General features: G+C 40.9%; 1 protein-coding gene across 3 annotated transcripts in view; it reads right to left on the reverse strand.

The window, feature by feature from the left end:
• The window catches only part of GRIA2 (glutamate ionotropic receptor AMPA type subunit 2), a 96,916-nt gene extending 73,092 nt beyond the window's left edge, over positions 1–23,824 (reverse strand). For 2 of the 3 annotated variants that reach the window (XM_086464554.1, XM_086464553.1), the window contains exons 1-2: positions 23,647–23,734; positions 23,193–23,333 (exon numbers count right to left, since the gene is read on the reverse strand). In XM_086464554.1, the coding sequence (XP_086320680.1) occupies positions 23,193–23,333; positions 23,647–23,734 (229 nt within the window). Of the gene's footprint in view, positions 1–23,192; positions 23,334–23,646 lie in introns of all 3 variants that reach the window. The other variant, XM_086464555.1, reaches the window with a different exon arrangement.
• Between the last annotated feature and the right edge of the window lie 624 nt (positions 23,825–24,448).

Raw genomic sequence — 24,448 nt, forward strand, 5'->3', positions numbered from 1 at the left:
AAAGAGGCCATTAGGTCAGATGCAAGCAGCGTGAAAGAGGAAAGCAGCTAAGAGCATCAACCCTGTTAAGTAGCATAAGAAATGCTAAACCCCCTGTCAAGATTTTTATTTACATTAGCAGAAATTTGCAATGAGTCTACAAAAACTAGAAACTAGGGAAATGGAAAAAGGGGAGCGATGACTAGTCATGAATCGTGTTCTCAACAGGGTTTTCCAAAATGTAAAGTCTGTATCACCCTTTAATCCAAAGTAAAATACTACAATGACAGTAAGGAAATAGCATCAAATGCTACCTCACAGGAAGGACTTGGGGCAGCATATATATAGATAGAAACTCCAGTGATACATACACTGAGAAAACTAATACCAATGCAGCAACATTATACTCAGATCCAAAACAGAAATATCCATTGCTTCATTGTCCGATATTCCATTAGTATGCACATGGCAGCACTGCAACTTTTATACTGATCATCTTCTTGGCAAATCACTAGCTTCTTCAGTGCCAAGACTTTAGTACATGATATTAGAGATACAAATACATGATCTTAAAGTGAAATATATTCTGGAGAGAAAATCCTGTCCGAGATGTTCAGTCACTCCATTTTCTAGACAGATCAAATAAAAAGAGAAGAAAGCTAGTGTACTTGCTATTACAAAACACCTGCTGGCATCCGAAATAAACTAGCAGAAAAACAGAATAAATGAGACTTGAGGCAAACAGCCCTTTGAAGAGAATAATGAAGTCATAAATAAAAACACATTTCCAGGCTAACTAGGTACTTCAAATGGATTGAGAGCAGAGGTTGAACTAATGGGGAAACGGTGAAGAGAATCTCAAGGAAAATCTGTCCAAATATTCTGGAAGATATGGGCAACCTACCTGTTTAAACCTAGAGGAAATCAATGACCCTTGATTTAGATAGCTGATTAATTTAACAGATGTACATTCTGCTCCTCTTTCAGAAGTCACCATCACAGGGTGAATTCTGACCATTGGTCAAGATTATTTCAAATATATTCTTAGCTTTAGGAGATGTCAGCAATTAAAGCACCTATTACTGATGTTATATCCAGGAACACAGATTTGATACATTCAATTCAAGCCCAATTACAAACAGTAATACTAAGAAGATAGGGTTGATTTTTTTTCATATCTCTTCTGTTTTACAGCCTGCTCTGTCTTTAGTAATCCTCGTGAAACTTTTTAATTAGCTTCTTTTTATAAAGGAGGAAGTAAAAATTAATTTTCCTAAGACAGAATTATTATTGGCATAGGTTTAACATTGGGTTTGTTGAGTCTAAAAATGGAACTTGAATTAGCAGGAAAAGACAGCTTGAATTTGCATTCTCCCATCTTAGCCCACCATTTCTTTACAGATTGTAAAGTATTTCTTTTCCTCTGTCTCTCTACACCCAGGAACCTACCATCCTTCACATCATCATCACATCTGAATAAATTAAATTTCATTTCAATCCAATCATTAGACAGTGTATCACATCAGAATCATCCTGGAAACATGAATCTCATGAACTCTGACTCATTACACTCCTCTTTACACAACCAGTCACTCTCTGGAAGTAATATCTCAAAGTACTGTGATCAAATGAGTCCCATTTTTGTATAATAAGTGTCTCATGATCACTACACTGTCAAACCAGTAAAAGATGCTGCAAAAATCAGCGCCTTTAAACAATTACATTTCTTCAATGGCAACAGAAACAGAATTTCTGCTTTCTGAGAATTGAGTTTGGATACCGGAAGGAGGACAACTGGTACAATTGGATAAGATTAAGAGATCCCTCTAAGCAATTATCTTTATCTTGTTTAATCTATAGTCTCCATTTGCAAATAAATTTAAAGTACACGAAAATTTTAAATTTTTAGTTTCAGGATTTCTTTTATTTTCCATTAAATAACCATTCATTTTACTAAAATAACTGGAATTTGTGTCTTCCTATGTAATTTCTTCTGCCAGATGTCTCGGATAAGTTAGTTGATTTCTGACCTTCAGGAATATGGAAACAAGAAGGAAGAAATAGCTTAGTCAATCAGTCAAGAAGAAAAGTAGTTCCCATCCACCAACTGCAATGAAAAAGAGCGGCAAAGCACCTTGGGTAAAAACTCTGGTTCTGTATCACTCACCATTTTCAATACGCATATCATTGCATAATACTGGATTCACACCAGTTCCTCATAGATTGAGATTTTAGCTTTGCTTCTTCTTACCATCTAACAGGTATTTTTAAGTTCCAGGTCATTTAAGACCACATAGACTTTTGTCAAACTGAGATGCTACTGACCAAAGAATATTCTGTTTCCCCCAAGACTAGATGCACCTGATTTAATCAAACTTTCTGTAATAAACACCAGTAATACAAGATAGCAACAAATAGCAGGAAGAACTAGTGTGCCATTTAGTGAAGTAATTTCCTCACCCTCTTTTGCAGCAAGAATGATCTGGCAACTGAAGTAACAAACTTGAGAATGGAACTTTTCTTCTACTACTGCAAAGCTGCTGCCACAGGAACCAGCTCAGCTCTGTAACTTTCTCCCTTACATTAATGAATTAAGGTTAGTATCATAACATTTACACTGTCTACTAGGTCAAAGACTACTGCTCACCTAATCAGAGGTCTATGGAAGAAGTCTATGAAAATACCCAAAATAATCACAGTTCTTCCTAGACAATGAGAAATGGAACCAGGACTACCAATCTGGTGACTTGCAATATTCCCCCCCCCCCCCCCCGCCAAGTGATTCCCTTGTATTCATAACTGATGTACAGCCACCAGTACAACCAGCAAAATATTAAAGTTATTGATGTCAACAACAGAAGGATGATAAAGTACCACTCCCATTAATCATAAAATAGGCAGTAACTCTACCATTAGTTACACATAAACAACATGTGATCGAAATAGACCTCATTTAAAACAAAAGCAAGATTGGTTAGCAGAAGTAAACAGTTTTGACCTCCTAAAACTAGAGTATATTCTTTCATTTCATTCATGGGGGTTGACTAGATGATCTTCGAAGGTCCCTTTCAACCCAACCCAAATTCTAGGATTCATTTCTACGCAAACCAACAGGTCTTATTGATATTGACAGAGTTTGGACATTCCCTTATGTAAATATTTTCTAGTGATTCTTTTGTACATTTCAGCTTTATATACTTTACACAGGATCAAGAGTGAAACTTTGTGTAAAAACAAAATAGCAACCACCAGGACTTGCAGTGGAGGATGCACAGAATGCTTATCTTGAGATAACAGCTTCAAGGACTTGAGCTAACTGAGCAGCCAAGGATGTCTGAAGGCTGGCAAAGTGTTTCTGCAAGAGTAACAACGCCAGCTGCACCCTGAAGTGAACTTTGTCTCAAAATGAGTAGGGGGTGCTTACCCAAATGACCACCAATGACCACCCAAGAACCCCATGCATGTGGAGCATAGTTTTGCAACACTAGCAATATGGAAGTAGGGTAGAAAGGTGAAGTTGAGTATGACAAGTAATGATGTGTGTGACATATAATCAAGATTTAGCATATTTATATACTAGAATTAGCATCTTTCCTGTTTAGCTTTGCACTTGATTTGGGAATTTTCCCTGAGTGTCCGAATCTGCACACCATTAAATAAAGCAATGTCTCCTTCCTAAACGTAGTTTCTTTCTGCGTTTCGGGAGTTTGGCTAAAATGAGAACATTATCATTCTGAAATTTAGGAGGTTGTTAGGTTATTAAATCATGATTTTTTTTTCCAGGTAGTTATTTCCACATTCAGGCATTTACTGTTTGTTAGAAAGTATTTCACCACCCCTATGGAGATCATCTACCATCTCTGTACGAAGCATTTTATATTTACAATTAGCATAAAAAACCAGAAATAATACCTCGAGACCAGAGATGAACAGGATTTCACATCTGCCTTTCTGATTCCTTGTTGCTTTCCTTAAAATGTTCCATGAAACTAAAGGTCTCAATCCTGTACTTTCAGTCAGAACAAAGAGCAGTCATGAGGGCCCTGGATATTCAGATAATGAGGGCCCTGGATATTCAGATAATGCAAAACCTGGCAGGAAGCCTTCAGCAAAAAGTCCTCTCACCATCCACAATGGTACCAAAAGAGGACCATTTGTGAAAGAGAAGTAGCTTTTCCTGGTACAAAACATGATTCTGCGCAAACCCCTAAGAATCACATTTTTAAATGATACACAATACATTTAATTAACTTGTTCTTTGCTGCTAGAGATACCTGCTGACAACGATGGAATAAAACTGAAAAAAATCCATCTGAAATTTTACGACTGCAAAATAAAGCCTTACATTTCAGCTAGGAAGCAAAGGATTAAACATTTCACAGATTATACATCATAGATTTTACACTATAACTCATGCCTTGGAAGACCTGTATTCCATGACTAGGAAAGATGTATTTTAGATATATTTCTGCAATATTCTTGATTTTACTTTTGTCTTAATTACTACTAGGTATTTACTAAATTACTTCATGGTGGTTACCAGTAATCGATGCAAAGCCATTTTATGTCACCACCTGCAAACTTTGTATTAAATGGAACTTAGAAATATTCTTTAAGAAAAAATAATAATTAAATCCACACCTGCTCTAAAACATAGATGCCAGAGAAAACAGGTTGTTCAATTTTTCATGTGTCTTAGTATGACTTTTCCAAAAGAGACGTCACGGAAGAGTTAATCTCTTATTCTGCACCTCTGCACCTTCTGGAATATAATGATTCTTTACTGAAAGCAATATATTGCAGTAATTAACAGAACTATGACAACCTAAGATTCTGGAGTGGGATTTAAGAATAGGATTTGTCAGAAACATTTTGGCAAGATATTAATTTTCTGTCAACTGAAACTTTTTGTTGAAATCGATCTTTTTTCCCCCATCTCCTTCTTCCCTCTCATCCCAAAAGAAAATTTCTACAATCTAAAACAGTTTTGGGTCACAAACATAAAGCAAAAGAACAGGGAAAAAGGCAAGAGTTCTCTGATTGGCACTTACTTAAAACAATACATCGGTTCAAGTACCTGAATCAGGCAAATGAGAAAATGTCTTGGATTTTCACTCTTTCATACAAATACTCTGACACATTTCTCTCTCCTTTCCATCTCTCCCCCTCTCTCCTGCGTACTTATTTTCTCTTCCTGTGTCTTTCTCCTTCTCTTCAACTTTCTCTTTTTTCATTACCCGTAAGAAATTTCTGATGTTTTCCCTCACTCATTAGAAAGGAAAATAATGTCAAAACAATGATTTTTTTTTATGTCAAACAGAATTCTTGCTTTCTCACCTGCCCTTAGGAAATCTAGACTCATTTCCAGCTCTGCTGTAGACATTCATTATGACCTTGAGTAAATAATTTGATCTCCCTCCACCCCTCTTTTGCACTGCACGTGAAAAGCAAGAAAGTTCTTCTATCTCCCTTGCATACTTCAGTTCTGAGCTTTTTGGGCCAAGGGTTGGCACTGACTATAGAGCTATGCCATGTCCAATATAATAAACCTGCAGTACCTCCAGGGACACGCAGACACGAATGTAATGCAAATAAATGCAGATGATGTTCTGCAGTACAAACTAGTTCTTATTTACAGTTCCTGAAGGGTCCTACCATGACACTGTTTGCACAGTCACCAAAAGTACAGCAATCATGAATACCTGCTTATAAATACAGAAGTACTTACAGGCTTTTGATTAACAACACTAACGAAAGCAGTCTCAAATTAGCAACTTTACATATCACAGCATTCTGATGCAAAATGTAATTGATAAAAAAGCCATATAGTCCAAATCCCTCAAAACTACTGACAGATGCAGACCAGTCTAAATGTAATATCCCAAGTGCTTTTAACTGCCTCTCATCATCCTCAACGCTCCTCTTGTCAGTAGTGTATGATACTGTTGAGGAAACGGAAATAACCTGAAATGAATACCAAGACTTCAGAAAAAGCACTAATTCAGTCAGATTGCAAGTCTTACGTACACTGACTTATAATGGTGTGAGTTGTAACACTGTGATTTAGATGAGATGATTATACATATGAATTATATCCGATTGATAATAGCATGCATCCAAAATCAGGATCTTCACCTTTGTAATCGACTGTTCTATGCTATGCTGCAAATTAACTGGCAGAAGCATTTCCCTTTCCATTCCTCTTCCCTGAGGATTAATATTTAGGCTATACACTGTATTCCGAGGCATATATACTTTGTTCAGCTTGAGCATGAGGTGAACTAAGTCTTTAGGTAAATAATTTTAAAGGAAAAAATTCACAAAAAAACCCACCCCAAGAACACACACAAAAAAACCCCTAACCCCCCAAAATTCCAACACACCCCTCCCAGAATTGCTGAGGCTTGAAGACAAGTCCACTAGAAAAATCAGTTCATTTTTAAAGCCTAGTGGAATGCTAGCCTACAGTTTGAAAAAAGGGTCTGTCTTCAGAGACTTGCAAGTAGTTGAAACCCACAACACATTACTGCAAATGAAGGACTGACTGATACTAGAAAGCCTTCAAACTGCAGCTTGGTATCAAAAAGCAACTCTAGTCCAAGTTATGTTTCTTCTTGAGGAGAAATATAAAATCCCAGACTGGAATTACACACCACTGTGACAGTTAAAACAGAACTCCAGAATAACATAAACACTGCTGTTCACATTCTGGACTAAATTAGACCCAGTAAAACAATCAATTTGTTATATCAAACATTTCACTTCTGTTAAAGCTACACGAGGTAAAACATAGCAAAGCAAACAACAGAGGAGTGCTCCTAAAATAGCCATGTATTTTTCTCCCAGAAAAAGTAGCATGTCTATAACTTATACAAGGATTGAACTCGGCAGCATGAGCATATGAAACAGGCTTTGGGGTTTGTAATGCCACTGTAATGCATTGCCAGAAGTTTAATATTAATAAGAATTCCAGAAAAACATAAGAAAAACTGAGCCCAGCTTCCTTGAAGGATACATCACAGCACATTCAGAATCTTTTGTAAGGAAACTGTATGGCATTTTCTTGATAGCACAGCAACTTCTGCCTCACCCCTCCCCCTTCATTTTAGTGAATTTATTTAGAAACTAGCAAAACTGAGAATTAATGCAACATGAAACCACAGAATATTGCAAACAAAAAAAGACTTCAGTATGGTACTAGTAAAGCAATGTCATGCCTTTCTCTGGAGATTTCTTTCTATTAAACTAAACGTAAAGTCAAGGCAATTAAATTTGCTTTGTGTTTTTTAACTATCTTCTTTTGCACAAGAAGAGTCATTACTGCAAACATGCATGTAGGAGCATATTGGTTCCTGTTATCAAATATTCCAGAGCAAAGGCCAAGTCATACAAGGAGAATGGTGAAAGAGATACTTCTGACACCTCTTTGAATTCACAGTTCCTGGAAAGGATGGCAGGAAATCTGGAGCTTTGGTGTGAACCCAAGTCTGTCCTTAATTGTGTCATGCTGACAAGGCTTGCCCTGCTGATTCTGCTATGCAGAGGAGAGTTCCAGAGTGATACACTCCCGACACATGTCCCCATTCACTTCTGTCTACAACGTACTTCTGACAGAGCATCTATGCTACAAGAGGGATATGCAAAATCACAGGAGCCGTACATAAAGCAGGAAGGAGGATCTGAAACAGCCTACGATATGCCAGGCAAATCCCAGCTGTCCCGAAATAGAGAATTCAATAGTGATACAGCAACAAGAAAAGCCCCTACATGTTCTCCATCCCCACTGCCACTGGCTGGGCAGCTTGCATCCAAAAGAGCCAACTGCTCTTCCCTTAAAAAGAAGGTGGTCAACTCCAGATTGCCCACCACAAATGGGTCCTGGCCTGCGCTTTCCCTAAACCACACCTGGACACTGGCTGCGGCTAACTGGTGTAGATCAAAACCTGTCGTGCTGATATAGCTAGAGTAACTGAGGATACAAGCCCACCAGATGATAGCACATTGTAGGGTATTACCAACAGAGAAGACTACTTGCAAGTTGCAAAATAAGTAGTTAGGAAGTTTATTTAAAGGTGAAATCACTCATGCTAATCAGATGATCCTAAATGATTACTCGTGAAAAACTTTATACCACATCCACTCACTACAAATTGTTTAATTACCATCACATACTCTTTTATGACACACATTCTTTTATACGCCATTGAAAAAATGACTTCACAAATATTTTCAAGTTTAATTGTCTTAATTCTTACACTTTTGAAAAATAACTTCTATTTTGAAGGACTCCAAACAGACAAGGATAAGAGTCACAAATCTCCTCAATCCCTTCACACTATACCTGTACATTCATTAAATTTTAAACTGTAACATGACCCCACTTTTAAGACCAACCACTTGCAATCTCTGCCTACAAGAAGCAAGTCTAACGTCATGCTAGGGAGGGGAAGAGCTCACTTCTACAACGTTATAATCTAGTTTTCAGTCTTTCAGTCACAAAACGACAGACAGTAGGTTAGGCTTCTGCTAAATGAGTGCATCTTCCAAGTTTCAGAACATGAAGCAAGAAATTAAACAAAAAACCAAACCACTACATCATGAGCTTCACTGTCACTGAAAAGAAAAAAAAATCCTTCTTGTGTACATTTTCTAGACTACGCACAATGGAGGGAACAAATAACCATTGTGTGCTCTATGTGTTGCCTGCATCTTACGAAGTAGTAGATTATCATCCCCACAAGATGGTACACATGCATATTTTCTGAAGATAGGCATTTTGGTTTGTTTCACTTGTTCTCAAAGAGTTTGTGAAAAGAATTTAAAATATTGAAAGAAACACCATCAAGGTGTTACATTTTTAGAGGAATTGGTAACTGCTACCTGCCATTTTCTCAGAAAACTCGATCACAATGCTGATGATTTAATTCAAATTATTAGTTTTAAAAATGTAACTACAGCTTACAATGAATTACAACTATACACGGTTAAAATTAACTACTTCTCAAAAAAAAAAAAAAAAAGAAAACTTCCATGACATTCACTACAAAGGGGGGCACGCATGGCTAAAGATCCAAAGACAATGAATCTGAGAAGGAATAATTTTAAAGTGAGCGAGGTATATATGCAGACCTTCACTCTAGCCTACTCTGTTCAACAAGATTTCTCTTGATTAACTCATGTTTTCAAATAATCTCCAGAATAATATTTGTGCTGAAGAGCAGGCAATGGTTCAAAGCAATTTCCATCTCGAAAACTGCCAGAATTCCTTTTTTCTTTTTTTTAATAGTTACAGCTTATTTAGGTCAAACAGTTGGTATATTCCAAATTAATCATTAAGACCTGGTAGTATTGCTATCTAAGAAAAAGGCATGATTTTAATAAGGACTGTGTATTCTTCTTAACAGTGACCACCTGTGGGCAGCAGACCCTGCAGCCCTATGGAGCACCTCCGGTCTGGGCAAGAGTCTTGACGACATTTGTGGGGGTAACAGCGCACTGACCGTCCCTTCAAAAACACCCTCTGCATAGGACAGAAATCCAGACAGGCAAAAAAGAATGGTAGTGTGCACTGCCACCCAGTCAGTATCATCGCAGGATTAGAATTACAGCCTCTACCTGTCATCAGCCATAGTAATTTAGTAACAGAAAACTCACCATTTAATTCAGCCATGTGTGAACTCTCTGTAATGTTTATTCTTAATTTAAAACTCCAAACGTTTTCTGTATATTTTGTTTTTCATAATTATGTGGGTGAGCTAAAATAGGATGAACTGTAGTCAAATGTATGGGGAAGGCTAGCAAAAATCCTGTGAATCACAGCCCTGCTGAGCTTTGGCAATTCTAGATAACCATTGCTGTTACGCTAAGTAACCTGAACATTTCAGGATTCAGCCCTATAGTAGCTGTCAGAGTGAGTTACATCAAGTGAATAGAGATTTTGAAGGGAAAAATCTAGTAAACCTATTCCTAAGGGCTGCATAAGATTTTGTGATCACTGTTACTTCATTGTCTGTAAAAAGGTAGAGACACATCAGAACAGGCCTGTTCTGTTCATTTTTTCCTTGATGCCCTTGTTTGCTATTCAACAGCATATCACTACAGTTATTCTTGCTATTACTCTGACTTCCAGGTTTAAATTGTTCACTTTTCATGCTATGTATGAATAATCCAGATCTTGACAAGACTGTTTTGTTTGTAAACATGTTTTTCCTTGAAATTTTGCTTCCTGTTTCTACACAGGAAATGAAAGATCAGCATAGTATATAGCACATATTAAGTGCCTTTAAATGGTGATAAGAACATATTTTTCTTATGCACCTAAATGGAACTCCCATTCTTTGTGCTCGGTAATTCAGAAAAAAAAAAGGGGTAGGGAAAGAAAAAAAGAAAAAAAGGAAAAGAAAAAGAGTGCTTTATTGCTATCTCCTACTTTCCTCTTCATAGAAATGGACCATGATATGAATTAATCATTCCCTGCATGAAGATTATACAGAAATAAACAAGCTAATCTTATTTTAGCTGATGACCAAAAGGAAAATATCATTCCTAAAAATAATTCCTCTTCTCATTTTCCAACCAGCTCCTTCAGCAAATACTTTGGATGAAACCAATTGTCTGAGAGATCATGCAAAGCACATACAAAATTGAGCATCCTTCATAGAAAACATCCTGTCAACAGCACCCTAATCTTTAAATCCAGTGCCTATTAGCCTAACTGGCCACAAATGTAGCTGTCGTAACAGCTAAACAAATCTCTACCCATGTAGCCAGAACTAAACACACACAGAACTCTACAGATTAAACTCCCTACACTGAATTTAATCTAGAAACAACAAAGTGACTAAGACCCATGGGAAGAGCAAGTATCATGTTGCTCACGGCCAGCGCAGCTTAAAATACAAACAGTGTTAACTTTTACCAGCTAAAATATACAGCAAGAATACAAACTGTAACTCCAGGATAACAACAAACTCATTCAAAAAACAACGCAATCCCTCCTCAAGGAGGCCAAAAGACACATTTTCTGTTACAGTGTCAGGTTCAAAAAAATACAGTTCTACTAGTACAAATTAAGATGAAGAACTTCAATCTAATGAGAAACCTTGAGGTTAGTACATCCCAGAGAAAAGGGAGACCTGATCACACAAGTGCTTCTCTTCTCACATGTAAGAAAAATAACCTTCTCACCCTGGCCCCAACTGTGTTCCATAAAGGTAAGGCAAAGAGTCAGATCCTCTTTTCTACCACCCTCTGAGCTCCCAGACTCTCTCACTTCTTTCTAAATCATTGCTCTATTCCAACCTAAAGGTGGAAGGCTGGCACAGCATCCAGAGCACTGTACCCATTACAGCTGAGAAAGTAGCCTCTGGCCATTAATTCCACTTCCTTTGCCTCAGAGCTTCAGTCAGGCACCCAAGAAGGGAGAGGAACAGTTGGACAGTTCCAGTTAGAAGCTTCCAAATAGCAGCTTTCTGTCATTTAGGCTGACTTAATGTCTTTTCCATTAGGTGCTAACTGTTGGCCAATTTCATTGTTTGGCATCTAATTCTCACCACTCACTCTTCATAACACAGATGCCTCCAGCCTTGTTCCCTTCCTGCACTCTTCTAAGTTCCCAGTTTGTACACATGACAGTGCTATGCACCATAGTTTCCATACCATTTTGGGGACTGGCCCGTATTGGCCTACCTTATGGGAGAGAACTGGGGATGTCACCATAGTGCAGAAGGACTCATGGGAAGTACATAAAGCCACCAAGTGTTACAGAACAAGGAATTCCCAGAAATATAAGAAGCAACCTTAACAGCAACGTGCACATCTGTCCCTGGCTTAAAAGTCCGGAAGGATGCGTAGGACAGATCTGAACTGCATGAGATTTTTTTTTTCCTCAAAACTCTCCTACAGCATATGAACAGTGAGGTAGGTATACCTCCTCCTGGCTTGTCAAGTTATACAGTCTCTCCTTTGGTCCGTCATACACATTTAAGAAGCTGCTTTGGAATGGGATGAGGTCTCTTGACCTCTAATACAGAAAGCGTTCAGAAAACCAACCAACCAACAATAACAAAAAAAAAACCAACAACAAAAAAATATCACTTGACATCTAGCACTAATGTCACTATCACCCAACAGATCTGTATCCTAAACAGAATCAGTCACTTAGCAGGGAGTTCTTAAACTTGAACCTGGAAAGCAGAAGGCAATTCTAATGAAATGGACTAGGGTTCCTGAAACAGGTACTTTCAGTATATTTAGCTGGTTAGCAGAAATGAAAGCAGGAAAATGAAGCTTACAGAAAAAAAACCCCAAAACCACAGGATTTTTCTTAAAGAGAAAGAGGGGAAAAAAAATCAGACCAAAACCAAATATAGTTAAATTGCAGTGCACAAAAAAACTAAGCTCACAGTTGGTGAGCAATCTGTAGTGATATGACTAGGTTAGCCATGTTCCTGCAAACATTGCTTCCGCAGGAAGTTTCAAAGGACATTTAGTAAATAAGACAATTTTAAAGGCACATATTTCTTGCTACAGAACAACCAAAGTGTCAAAATTAAATAATTGGCACAATTATTTTCACAGTCTTTTTAATAACCCAGTAGTAGCAACACTTGTTCTGGAGAACTGATTTAAGCACTAGAACAAGAAAAAAAAAAAAAGAAAGAAAATAAACTTCAGAATTAAATCTACGTTGTTGAATGTATCATGTATAGGAAGACAGGAAAACACCAAGTGAACATTTTTCCTAATACATCTGTTTTTTAACACAGATGATATTTGGTTTGGAAAATGGCTTCTGCATGCTGCAACATACACATCTCAAGATGTCATGTAACAACAAAATGCGGCAAAAATTGAACACTGCAAGTTCCTGGAGTGCAAGATAAAGCCAGAAACGCAGGCACAGGAAATCACGATTCTGCACGGAAAGTAATGCTAGAAGGCACAACACAGACTAAGCCACTGTATTCGTGGGTCCAAAAGGAATCCAGAAACAGTTCCATACAGGAAGGAAAATGAAAATCCTAAAGTGAAGTGAACCATTTTTTGCATCTCCAGAAGGACAAAGCTAATTGTAATCATACTGGAGGCTCTTCAACATGTTGGAATACGCATAAAGTATCCTTGAAAGCATGTATTTATTTGGAATGACTAAGTCATGACTTAACATAATCCATGCTTTCCACTACAAACATCAACTAATTGCAACAGTACCTAACAGCCTATAAAAATGACAAGAGTTCCTAAAAGTTGCTTGGGTGTTTACAGACACGGTCTTTTCTAACGAAACTCAGGAAATTATTCAGGTTACTAAGTACATCTACCAAGTGCTACTTTAGACACTGGAGTATCTGAGGTATCCCCACAGGCTGCCAGATGTGCTACAGGACTTACAGGGCACTCACATTTTCTGGAGCTGCAACTTGAAGTCACACAGGGTAATAGGAGTTCCACAAACTGGGTCTTCAGGTGTATTAACTGCAAGTGAATTTAAAGTGTCTCCACAAATGGAGACATTGCAGAATATACTCTCTTTTTGTCATATCAAAATAGAAGTAGAGACAAGCTCAAAGAAACATTAAGTGCTCCGCTTAATAAAAATTCAATATTTGCAGCTCACAGCAGAAGTACACTACTGAGTTCTATAAAGTCAAGTCAAAACGTATTTTCCTACAAGTGAAGAAGGAGTTAAGAAAAAAACCCCAAGATTTCAAATTTATGCAAAGATTTTACCAAAAAACCCCCCACATCCATGATCAAATGCAAAAAAAAGGAGGGGAGCATGCATGATGTTTTTCCTCTTCATCTGCAAAAGCAGACGCCAAACCTTTCCTTTTTTAGCTAAGCTAACAGTCTATTTACATATTCATACTGAATTGAAATGGTTTAATAATTTTTTTAAGGTTTCCATACTGCATCCCAACAAAGCACTTAAGAAATGTGTGCGATACTTAAAAAAAACCCCAAGGGATCATATATGGCCACGTACCGTAAAGTTTGGAAAAAATGTTGTTAGGTCCAACAGGCACTAAAGCATTTTAGAACTTTTTAGGAATTGTTTAATCCCTGCCTCTTTCCATATACAAAAAATTCGTCTTCCACACTCACACAGAAAAAGAAATAACATGAATTTTGGATCTGTTTTTGTTCCTACTACCATTGGTGGAAGCTTGACCATTTATCTGAAGAGCAAAAATAGCCTGGCCTTGTTACTCTGGAGTCCAAGACTACGGGATCAGGTTGGTGAATACATGAACTAATCCGATTAGTCAGTAAAAGGACTGAATGACTTTTCAGTCATGACTTTTCATAATTTCAGCATGATCCACTCTCACCAAATTAAAGCACCTTAAAATGGGGCAGATGTAAGGCTATGAGTAAAATTAAAACTACACTTACACTGCAATTTATAATGTAGAGTGACTCATATTCTCATCTATTTCCTGATCCCTCAAATCCATCTAGTCTTTAAATATAATAAAATTATATGATTATGGTTCCAGGTGTTCATTTAAAATGGCTTCAAAAGTTTAAAGCCGTATATAAATCTGGCCAATTAATATTCACTGATTGGGCAATTATTTAAATTAATATAACTGAATTTTCCTAACACGGTCTTTTTTTTTTTTCCCTCTATGCATTATCATAACAACAACAAAGGGCAAAACATTGTCTTCCTGATCCCAAAACCCACAAGTTAGTTTTCCCCCTTCCTGCATCAGGACAAAATTGTGATTACTGATGGCTTTTTCACCAAAAATTAATCAAGGCAGAAAAAACGAAGAAGAGTGACAGACAGAGACGGAGACTGATGTCAAAACAGAAGTGGCCAAGCATTAAGGGCATTCAACTGGAAAGTGAAAGACAAGGGGTTAAATTCAGGTCCTCTGCCTGATATGGACAAGATACGAAATAACTGGGCTAAATCCTGGATGATTCTCCTAACCACTCACTGTAATTCCAGTGTGGACCAATCTTGCTTCTGCTGTAAGTAACTGCTGTAGCTTATGTAAGTATGAGCTTGGTATGCACTAGCCATGCAAATTATTTACCCTGTTTTTCCAAATATTACGCCTGGAATAAACTCCCTGGTATCAGTACATCTGCACAAGATACAATCATGCAGGAAAGCTTTACTGCTTGCAGGACCCCACATTTGTATGAAGAAACCCCTCTGAGACTGCACTATTAAAGCGACATGGAAATTGCTCCATTACTACGAGAGAAACACAGAGCTAAAAAAAAAAAAAAAAAATCAGCATTTTGCCTTGGAAGACATTTTGTCAAAACCAACTCATAAGTAGCATCAGGGAGGAACATTTTGAGCAAATAACCCTCCATACCCTCAATTTAAAAGATTTACGAGATTATTGAACAAATTACTCTGACTTGCTCAGAGCTGTACAGTCTGTTTCACCAGCATACATTTGCAGACGTTCTGAGGCAGTTTACACATATACAAGGGAATGCAACACATTCAAATATTTCAGATCCACATTACGTGGGACAGTAAAGCACATTAGCCTCTTCATTTTATGGATATAGACCAGAGTCCTACAACTACCAAATACATTCATAAAAGGCAGAAAACCAAAGAAAATAAACCAAATCCTTTCTCCAGGCTCAAAGCAGTTGCAAAACCATTCTGTTGAGCTCTCTAGCCCTGTTGCTGACATAAGCTCTGAAAGCAGTCCTCCGTATAGAGACTAGAAAATCTCTCTATTACCTAACAGATTGCTGTTCAAATTATCTATCATACTGAGCACTCAGAAAGAATCTGTTGTTTATAATATTCAAAGTGTGTGACAGAAAATCAGTGCACACCATTTGCAATAACCAGAAACATCTTTTCCACCCCAAGTCATGTTTTTAAACTTTTAAACACATTTATACTGAGAATAAATGACAGTGGCATGACAGCCTTAACCACAGCATCCTGAAAAATTGCAGCATCAAATCAATGCAGTCTTAACTACCTGAAACTGAGATTAAACTGAACAGGTGGGATAGCATAGTTCATGTATCTATTCTGAACATTTCATACAATTAGCCACTGTCCCTTATTGACCTTTGAAACTCTTCTACCAGTTGTGTAAGTATGCATTTCTGAGTCCAGAATTTTGTCCTACTCTCCTTCATTGGAAGAGTAATTTGGAAAAAGTATGTCCATTTTAAAACAAAAATGGCAAGGTACTCTTTGACAGTGAAATGCAAGCACATTTTCCCCCTGTAGTGAAATAATGAAAATGTAGTGAAAAAATTTCCCTGTGCAATAAAGCCCAGTAAGTCATTATGGACTAGCTGAACTGATTGGTTACAGACCCAGCACCCCAAGCAGTCACACACTGATCTAAGTTAATGAATACAGACCGGAATATCCTTCCTCTGATATCAAATAAAATTGTAGATTAAAGTCGAAATAAGACATTTCTTGTGATTTATTCCACCACCTTTAGTTGAACTGCATGTAACACTTCAAGCCTCAAAAAACTCCTATTACTTTCTCTGACTCCGGTTTGGGAGCAGGTGGTGGGAGACAGTAGTAGCTGGAGCTGAACCACACCTCCCTGTAGAATCATAATGAGCATCTTTTTCTGGTAACTTATTTTTTTAAGCTCTCATAAAGCAACTATCCATAGGTAAATCCATCAAGTGTCTGTACATTAAAACAGATTCAGGACAAAAATGTTAACTCTCTATATTAATTTCCCAAATGGGAACTTTAGGGGGAAAAAATCTCTCCATAAACTGCTTGATTTGAGAACCTTTCTTAAAACAATGAAGAAAAAACAGAAAAAAAAAAAACCCTGAAGATCTGTAACGGAATAATTATTAAACAAGGGGGCACAGCAGTGTTGCATTAGAACGTCAAAAATATTCTACGGTGGGCCTAGATACAGATAAATAAAGAAAATGGGATTTGAAGAGACATCTATACCACTCTGTAACTGCACACAAATAAAAACAACAGCAGTATTTTAAGCACAGTTATTGATTTTAGAAGGTCCAACATGAATTTGTTCAACGTGGTTATTTAAAACCTGCTTTTACTCCTTACTGTTGATCTGTTTTACAATATGCATTCACTGTCTTTTGTCTGATGCTTTTATTCACTCCTTATTGTTTATCCATACAAAATTCATTATTGGAAGGACTTACTCGTTTAAATCTAAGCCCTTTTTCAGTTTTAACAAGGTTACATCTAATATGTACTTGTAGTCAATGCAATTTTTTTAATGAACTTAAAAGGAAAATGTTAAGGTTTCAAGACAAAATAATAACAACGCTCCACAAACCTACGTATTTTATATAAAAACATGCAGACTTTTGCCCTGTACATTTTCTGATATCTATGTGGCAAAAGGAATTAATCCGTGTCCACAGTCTTCCAAAAGCAGATGTATTTATGTCCTGATAAACGCAATGATCAGCTACAAAATAATGGAGAAATCTTGTTCATTTCAGAAATTAAAGTTCCAGTTAATTGTCACATGAGAAGTCCATTCACATATACACACAGAGATACACACACAACTAAATTTTTCACCTATTCAGCTGTCTTTTCAGTTTTATTTTCAGTCTGACCTGACATTCCTTGGCTTCACTGGCAGTGATGTTGGTTCCAGAATATGGGCATGAACCTTCAATTAAAAAAAATTGGTAATTCGTGCACCCAGTCTCACAGGGGTGAGAACACTGATCTAAAGCAAAAAATTAGCTTACTAGTAATAGCTCTGAGATAATCCTCTTCAGAAAAATGGATTGTAGGGTTTAACCATGTCCTGCTTTTTATTTATGTGACATTCAAAATAAACTATTGTTCGCTGTGTAAGTACGTACGTACATTTATATACACACATATATACACACGTTTATGTTGGTTGTGGGTTATTTACCATGTTTAGTTTCCTAAAAATTAGTCCTACCAGCACACATTAGAGAATTATTAATTTAATATTATATTTTCCTTAAGCAAATTTTTTTTTACAATTTAATCATGTCTTCACAGAGGATGCCTGATAAATTAATTATGCTGATTATCTTAATTTTCTACATGCTAGTAATAGAATACTCTCTACCTATTTAATATATTTTCAAACTAATAACATGTTCCCAGCTATTAAATACTTTCCTAGTAATTATCAACTGTTCAAAAAGAATTATTTATCTGTTAAATATGCCTTAATTCTCAAAAATACTTTAATCATGAGAATCTTAACAAAAGAACTGATGAAACCTGCAGTAACAGTATCACTTAAGGCAGTAGCCCTTGGTCTAGGGTGTGTAACACACACTGGAGAGCACACTAAGTCTTATGTACCCAAGGAGCTAAGAGCATCCCCAGCTATGTGCAGTCAACAGTCCTATCAAAGTCAGTGTAAATTAAAGCTTTTATTAGCATAAACAGAAAAAAGTTACTACATTTTCATATATTAAATATAAACAAAACCATATATAGACATATGAAGAGATTGATAACACTGGATGATTTAAGAGCTTGATTGGTATATTTAAGGCTTGATTGACATGCTACTCAGAACCTGCATTAAATATAACTCACTTCAAGGTTTTTAAGGGTAAAACATGCCTTCACACTATATTCAAAATGACATGGTAAGCTTTTATTTCAGATACGTGAACAAAATTAATGCAATAATCACACAGTAAAAAATCTGACAAGTCAAGTAGCCACGCGAAAACTGTCATATTTGTATCTGCCCACATTCTGGATCACGGCTGTGTGAAAATGCTCTGAGAGCCAGGAGCAAAGATGCACAGCAGGGACAGCACTGTCACACAACAAATACCCCAGATTTCTTTACAAATAACTCTCAGGAGTAGAAGAATGTTTAAAGTTTCCTACAGAGCTTGATTTGAGGAGAAAAATATTTTGAGAGCAGCAAAAGCCCAAGAATTCTTATCGCAGGCTACGCCCTGGTTTTATTGTATCGTTTTACTACAGAAACCCATCTGATCTTGTGTTGGGTTAACGGCTGGACTCGATGATCCTAAAGGTCCTTCCCAACCTAAATGATTGTATGATTTTAATTACAAGGGGATACAGAAACTACTTCACATCTGCTTGCTGAGCCTGAGAAATGTTTTATAGTGAAAAGGAAATGAGAAGGACCAGGAATACGAATGAACTGAAACATAAGCATTCAATAAATCCCTCTGTTCCTCTAAAATCAGTTGTAATAACTTATTGTGAAATATATTTAGGCTTGGTCCACAGTAATTTTACTTCAAATAGACACAAGTAAATTTCTCCCATCTTTACCACTACAGGATATATTTTTTGTTTATTCTTTAATCATTTTGCCAGCAGTATGCTGAACACTATTCCTTTAAGAATGCAATCTACAGCGTTATATTCCAAAATGGCTGGGAAAACCTTTGCAATGACTCCCAAGTTTCAACATGCTAGATATTCATAGGTTTTCAAAGCTGCTGGTTGAAGATATAATGAAAGGATCCAAGGTTTATGCATGAATCAGCATCCCCTTGTCATAATGTCATGGTGCAGTGATCCCTGCAGAGCTGTAAGACTTGATTTAAAACAGAAAAGCTCAACACAGGCTCTTGAGCCAGCAGGATTAAACACCCAAGATTGTGCATACATTACCTCTGTGCTGAAACCACTATATGAAACACTTGTTACAGCTATGGAGTTTTTATAGTACTCCATAGGAAACATCTCTTTAGGTGACTCCAATGTCCTTTCAGGGCAAAAATGTGAGAGTACATAATACAACTATCCCTGTTTGGGTTGGTGGATTTAAGAGGAAAGGATTTCACCTTCACCAGTTTCCTCTTTTCTTGTTTTGACAGAATTAACAATTTTTTAAAAAATCTGATGTCACAGATGGTCAGCACTTCTCCAGTTAGACTGGACTCAATTACACTGTGCTGAAGGACAACAAAGTCCAGTGGTTTGAATACCTTCAGGTTCCACCCTGTGAATTACCTGCAGTGCTGTACCTTTGCTCCAGCTGTTGAAAGCCAAAGAGGTTCTGTTAGAGTGAACCTCTGTGTTAACCCCTGCCTTTACCTCCTAGACTGTAATCCTCTGAATCACCAAGAATAAGCCTAACCCATTTCTCTTGGAGGATGTAACAGCAGTCATGGCAGTGAACATTTCTCTTAATTGTGCCATCAGTCTGAAGAAACACTGCACCATCTCTCAATCAAAACCATGAAGCCTCCTAGTGCCACTGACTCATGAGGTGTCAAACTGCAATTAGAATCCAACAGCTACTCCGGACGACTGGTGAACACAGCTTTGCACAAGACTTGCAACAGTCCGACAACCTGAAGTGGCTATTCGTTGTGGATATATTACGTGAGTTAAGGCTGCCTACTCACGAAGTGTTCGTTCCTCCTCTGCTACACCTATCTGCTGGTCACCTTTAAATGGCTGAGTAGTCTTACTACTGCCAACATCCCTCAGGGGTACATGGCCACCATCTCCTCTTTCCTGGAAGTTTAGGAACGTAATTTAAAAGTAGCACCAGCAATACAACTCGTTCATCTAAAACCTGTTTGGCTCCATCAAAGAACTCTGAGCAAGTGCTGACAGTAAGTTTGAAGATTCCTTTAAACAGCTTTACAATAGGTTTTTGTCTGTCTGTTCCCAAAGCAGATGGAAGCGTACACCTCAATTTGATCTCAGCCGGTAAGCAGGAGGGCGGGGGGCAGGCGGGCACACCACCGCTCCCGCACCACCATCCAGGGCTTCTGCAGCCAGAGAGCGGGCTGGTGTGGGGTTTTTAAGTCAAAATCTAAAATATTTTGGTTGGCCATTTTAGAAACTATGTTATTCTTGGGGCAGGAAAAGGTCATCACTTCTATCAGGGTACAAGCTTGCCACCACATTTCTGTGCAGGAAAATCACCTTGCAGGAGCAAAACAGCTGTGTAAATACTGAAGCATTTTCAGTTTCCTATTACCCTACATTTCTGTGACCTTCTTTTACACTTGCATTGTTTAACTGTTGATAGTGCTGGGTTTGGACATAGGTTCTTTGTACACTATTCTGAAAAAGAAAACACGCCAATTTACAGATTTTCCAATATACTCATTCTTATTTGAAATAAGGGGGGCAAAACCAAATGGATTCTCCCTAACCATTTGTGCATGTAGTGCTGTAAAATCAACTGCTAAATTTTGCTTCTTATAATGCAAATATTTGTCTTCCGGATTTCTTTTTCTCCAATCAAACCTTTCTTGGAAAGTTATCAAGGAGATACTATACATGGTTTTAGCATATGCTTAACTAGTCAATTAAATCCAACCGACAAGGTAACTTCACTAAACTACCAGTGGTGAATGAGGTGACAAAAAAGCAAGTACATGTTCATGTCTTAATTAGGTGCTCTTCAGACTTCTTGAAAATGGAAGCCTTGGACAAGGTTCAGACAAAGGGAAACCCAAAACGTGGACAGTATCTCCCTTCTGCTGGAATTCTCAAAGTATGTCTCTGCAGTCTACACCCTACCCAATCTGAGTATCGTGAGAGTTCACCAAGGAAGATACCTAAGCTCAAGAACAAGGCTGTTGCACACACACGAACACTGATAAAAAACTTGATGGGGAAAAATACGTATCCTTTACTTTCGCAAAGACCAGGAGGCTATGCTAGTACCAGCAGGACAAGAAAAATAAAATCTGGCATTTTACACAAATTATTTTCAGGATTTCATTAACTGAGAACACAGGAAGACCCATCGCATCTTTGCAGAATGCCATCTAGACCACTACACAACCCCTTCCTTCACCAACAGTCCCAGTAACATATGCTGCACGTACTAACCGCATGCAGCTCTATCTGCTGCAAACCCTCATTACCTAAGAAAGCAAGGACTCCCCAAACAGTTTGCAAAGATCACCAAAGTAGCCTTACTGTGGCCGATTATGTGCTCTGACCTTTTTTGACTTTAGCTGCGCATGCTACACACTCCTGGTCCCACACACTCCACCGAAAGCTCCTTGGGTTGAGCTCTTGCACCTATCCCTGTGTCTGTGCCGAGACTCCCCTCCTCAGCAACACCACACCTACCACAACGTAGCTAAATTAGAGGACGGGGGAAAAAAAAAAGGTCGCCAACGGAGGGATATTGATCTCGCTGATAGCTAGCCTCCAGATTCACTGTCCCGGGAGAGCCCCTCAGGGGAGCCCGGTGCCGGGCGGCTAGTGAGCCGTGGCTCGGAGGGAGCGGGCAGCACGGCCCAAGAGCGGTCTTCCTCCTCCTCCTCGCTGCCCGCGCCGCTGCGGGGCCCCCGGTTTCGCTCGAAACGGGCACGCCAGGCAGGACAGCGGAGGAAGGCGGGCAGCCCTCCTCGCCCCGGGAACGCCTGCCTCACGCTCGCGGCTCTCATCGCCGACACGGGCAATGTCCGCAGCCCCTCGGTGCAGCGGCCCATCACCGCCCCTGCCCCGCCGGCCCTTCCCGCCGCTCCGCGGGGTCACGCCGCACCCCGCCGAGCCAAACGCCGGGCGGCTGCCGCGGTGGGGGCAGCCAGCGAGGGGCGGGCAGAAACGCACATCCCTGCGGCTCCCCCCAGCCCAAGGGCTCCGCTCTTCGCCCTACGACGGCCCAGCTGCACCACCCCGCCTACTCCACCGCCCCCCGGAGAGAGGCATGTGCTCCGCGCCCCGCGGCACGCCTGCGGCCGGGCCCTGCCTCACCGGAGGCGGAGCCGGGGCAGGGCGCCGCCGGCCGCCGGGGCAGGGCGCCGCGGAAGCCGCGGGGGCGGAGGGCTCCCGGCGAGGCGGAGGCGGCATAGAGCGCGCAGCGCCGCGCGCCGTAAGATGGTTGATCGCCCCCGCAGCCGCCCGCTCCGCGCCCACCTCGACCGCTGTGGGGAAGGACCCGCGGGCCTGCCCACGCCGCTTCGCGGCAAGGCTCCGCCGCAGCGGCAGAGCGCTGCGGGCGGCCCCGCGGCCGCGCAGCCTTATGTAACGGGTGGGGAGAGCCGCCGGGCGGGGGCGGCAGGAACCATTTTCAACCTCCTGGGGAGGCGCACGGGGACCCTGCGCCCCGTTTTCCCGGGACCGGGCGCTCCCGCACCTGCTCGGCGGCGGCGCACCCCCCGCCCCCCCCCCCCCCACCTTGGTGTCCCACCCCCCCCTCCCGCGCGCAGGCGCCCCGCCCCCGCAGCCACAGCAGGCTGGCGGTCGGGGCGCGCAGTGCGCAGCGGCGGGCGTTACTCACAGGCGTTGGTGACGGCGAAGCTGTTGGCCACCTCCAGGTTGTCGATGTGGGGAGTCAGCCTGAACTCCGAGGTGGAGAACTGAACCATCCCTACCCGGAACGCGCTGTACTCCTGATCGGCGCCCCTCGGGAACAGCCCCCCTGCAGGGAAACACACACACACACACACATACCATCAGGCGGGCGAGGGGCACGGGCAGAGCAGCGCCGGAGCTGCATCCCTTCCCGCCGCCGGGGCTGGGCTGGGATGCCCGCTGGCTCGGGCACCGCCGCCGGAGCGATTCCGGCTGCGGGTCCATCGGGGGTAGACGAGGGGATGGGGGAGGCGTCGGCCACGGTTGCTGGAAGGAACCTCAGCGGCGACATGACGGGAATGCCCGAGTGACAGCGGGGATGAGGGGGCGGGAGACCCGTCGGGAGGAAAGCGAGGTCCCCCCGGCATGCAGGCACCTACCGATCTGTATGCTGTTAGAATTGACCCCCCAGATCAGTCCCCACAACACGGGAGCCAGGAAGACAGAAATATGCATAATCTTTTGCATTTCCAAGAAAAGTAGAGCATCCACAAAGCCACGGAAAACAGCCCTTTTCTTCTTCCTCGTCCTCCTCTTCCTCCGCGGAGCGCGCTCGTCGGCAAATTAGATCCTCTGAGCGGCCGGCGGGAGCGAGCCAGGAACGGCAGGAGAAGCCCACGCCGCCACCGAGCGCTGCTGCCGCTGCTGCTGCCGCCGCCTCCTCTCCTCGTCTCGTCCCCGGCTCCGGAGCTACGCGCTCGCCCGCCCTCTCCCTTCGCACACACACCCCGGGCGGGCGGCGCAGCCGGCGAGGCAGCGGCGCTGCGCCTGCGCGGTGAAGGAGAGAGGCCAGCGGGAGCACGCCCCTTCGCGCGCCGCCGCCGTGAGGGCGGCCGCCAACCGTCAGCACCGCGGACAGAGGGCGGCGGCCCCGCCCCGGGGAGCGGAGGGGAGGAAAGGCGGGGGGCGGCGGCCCCCAGGCCTGATGGTCCCGTCCCCAGCCCGCTGCCTCGGGGGAGGTGTTTTATCCCTCCCCCGCCCCGGGCCTCCCAAAAGAGCGTAGCTAAACTTGGACGCCTCAGCCCAAACCGCCTCCCCTCAGATGGAAGCGCCGGTGAGCTTGGGCGGCTCTAAAGGGGTTAAAAATCGAGAGGCGTGAGTCGCTCACACGCCGATTTTCTCCCTGTACTGAAACGCAGACCCAAAAACCCTCCCATTTTTTAAAAGTTCCTTTTTAAAAAA

The sequence above is a fragment of the Leptosomus discolor genome, chromosome 4 (genome assembly GCF_034619465.1).
Source record: "Leptosomus discolor isolate bLepDis1 chromosome 4, bLepDis1.hap2, whole genome shotgun sequence".
Taxonomy (NCBI): Eukaryota; Metazoa; Chordata; class Aves; order Leptosomiformes; family Leptosomidae; genus Leptosomus; species Leptosomus discolor.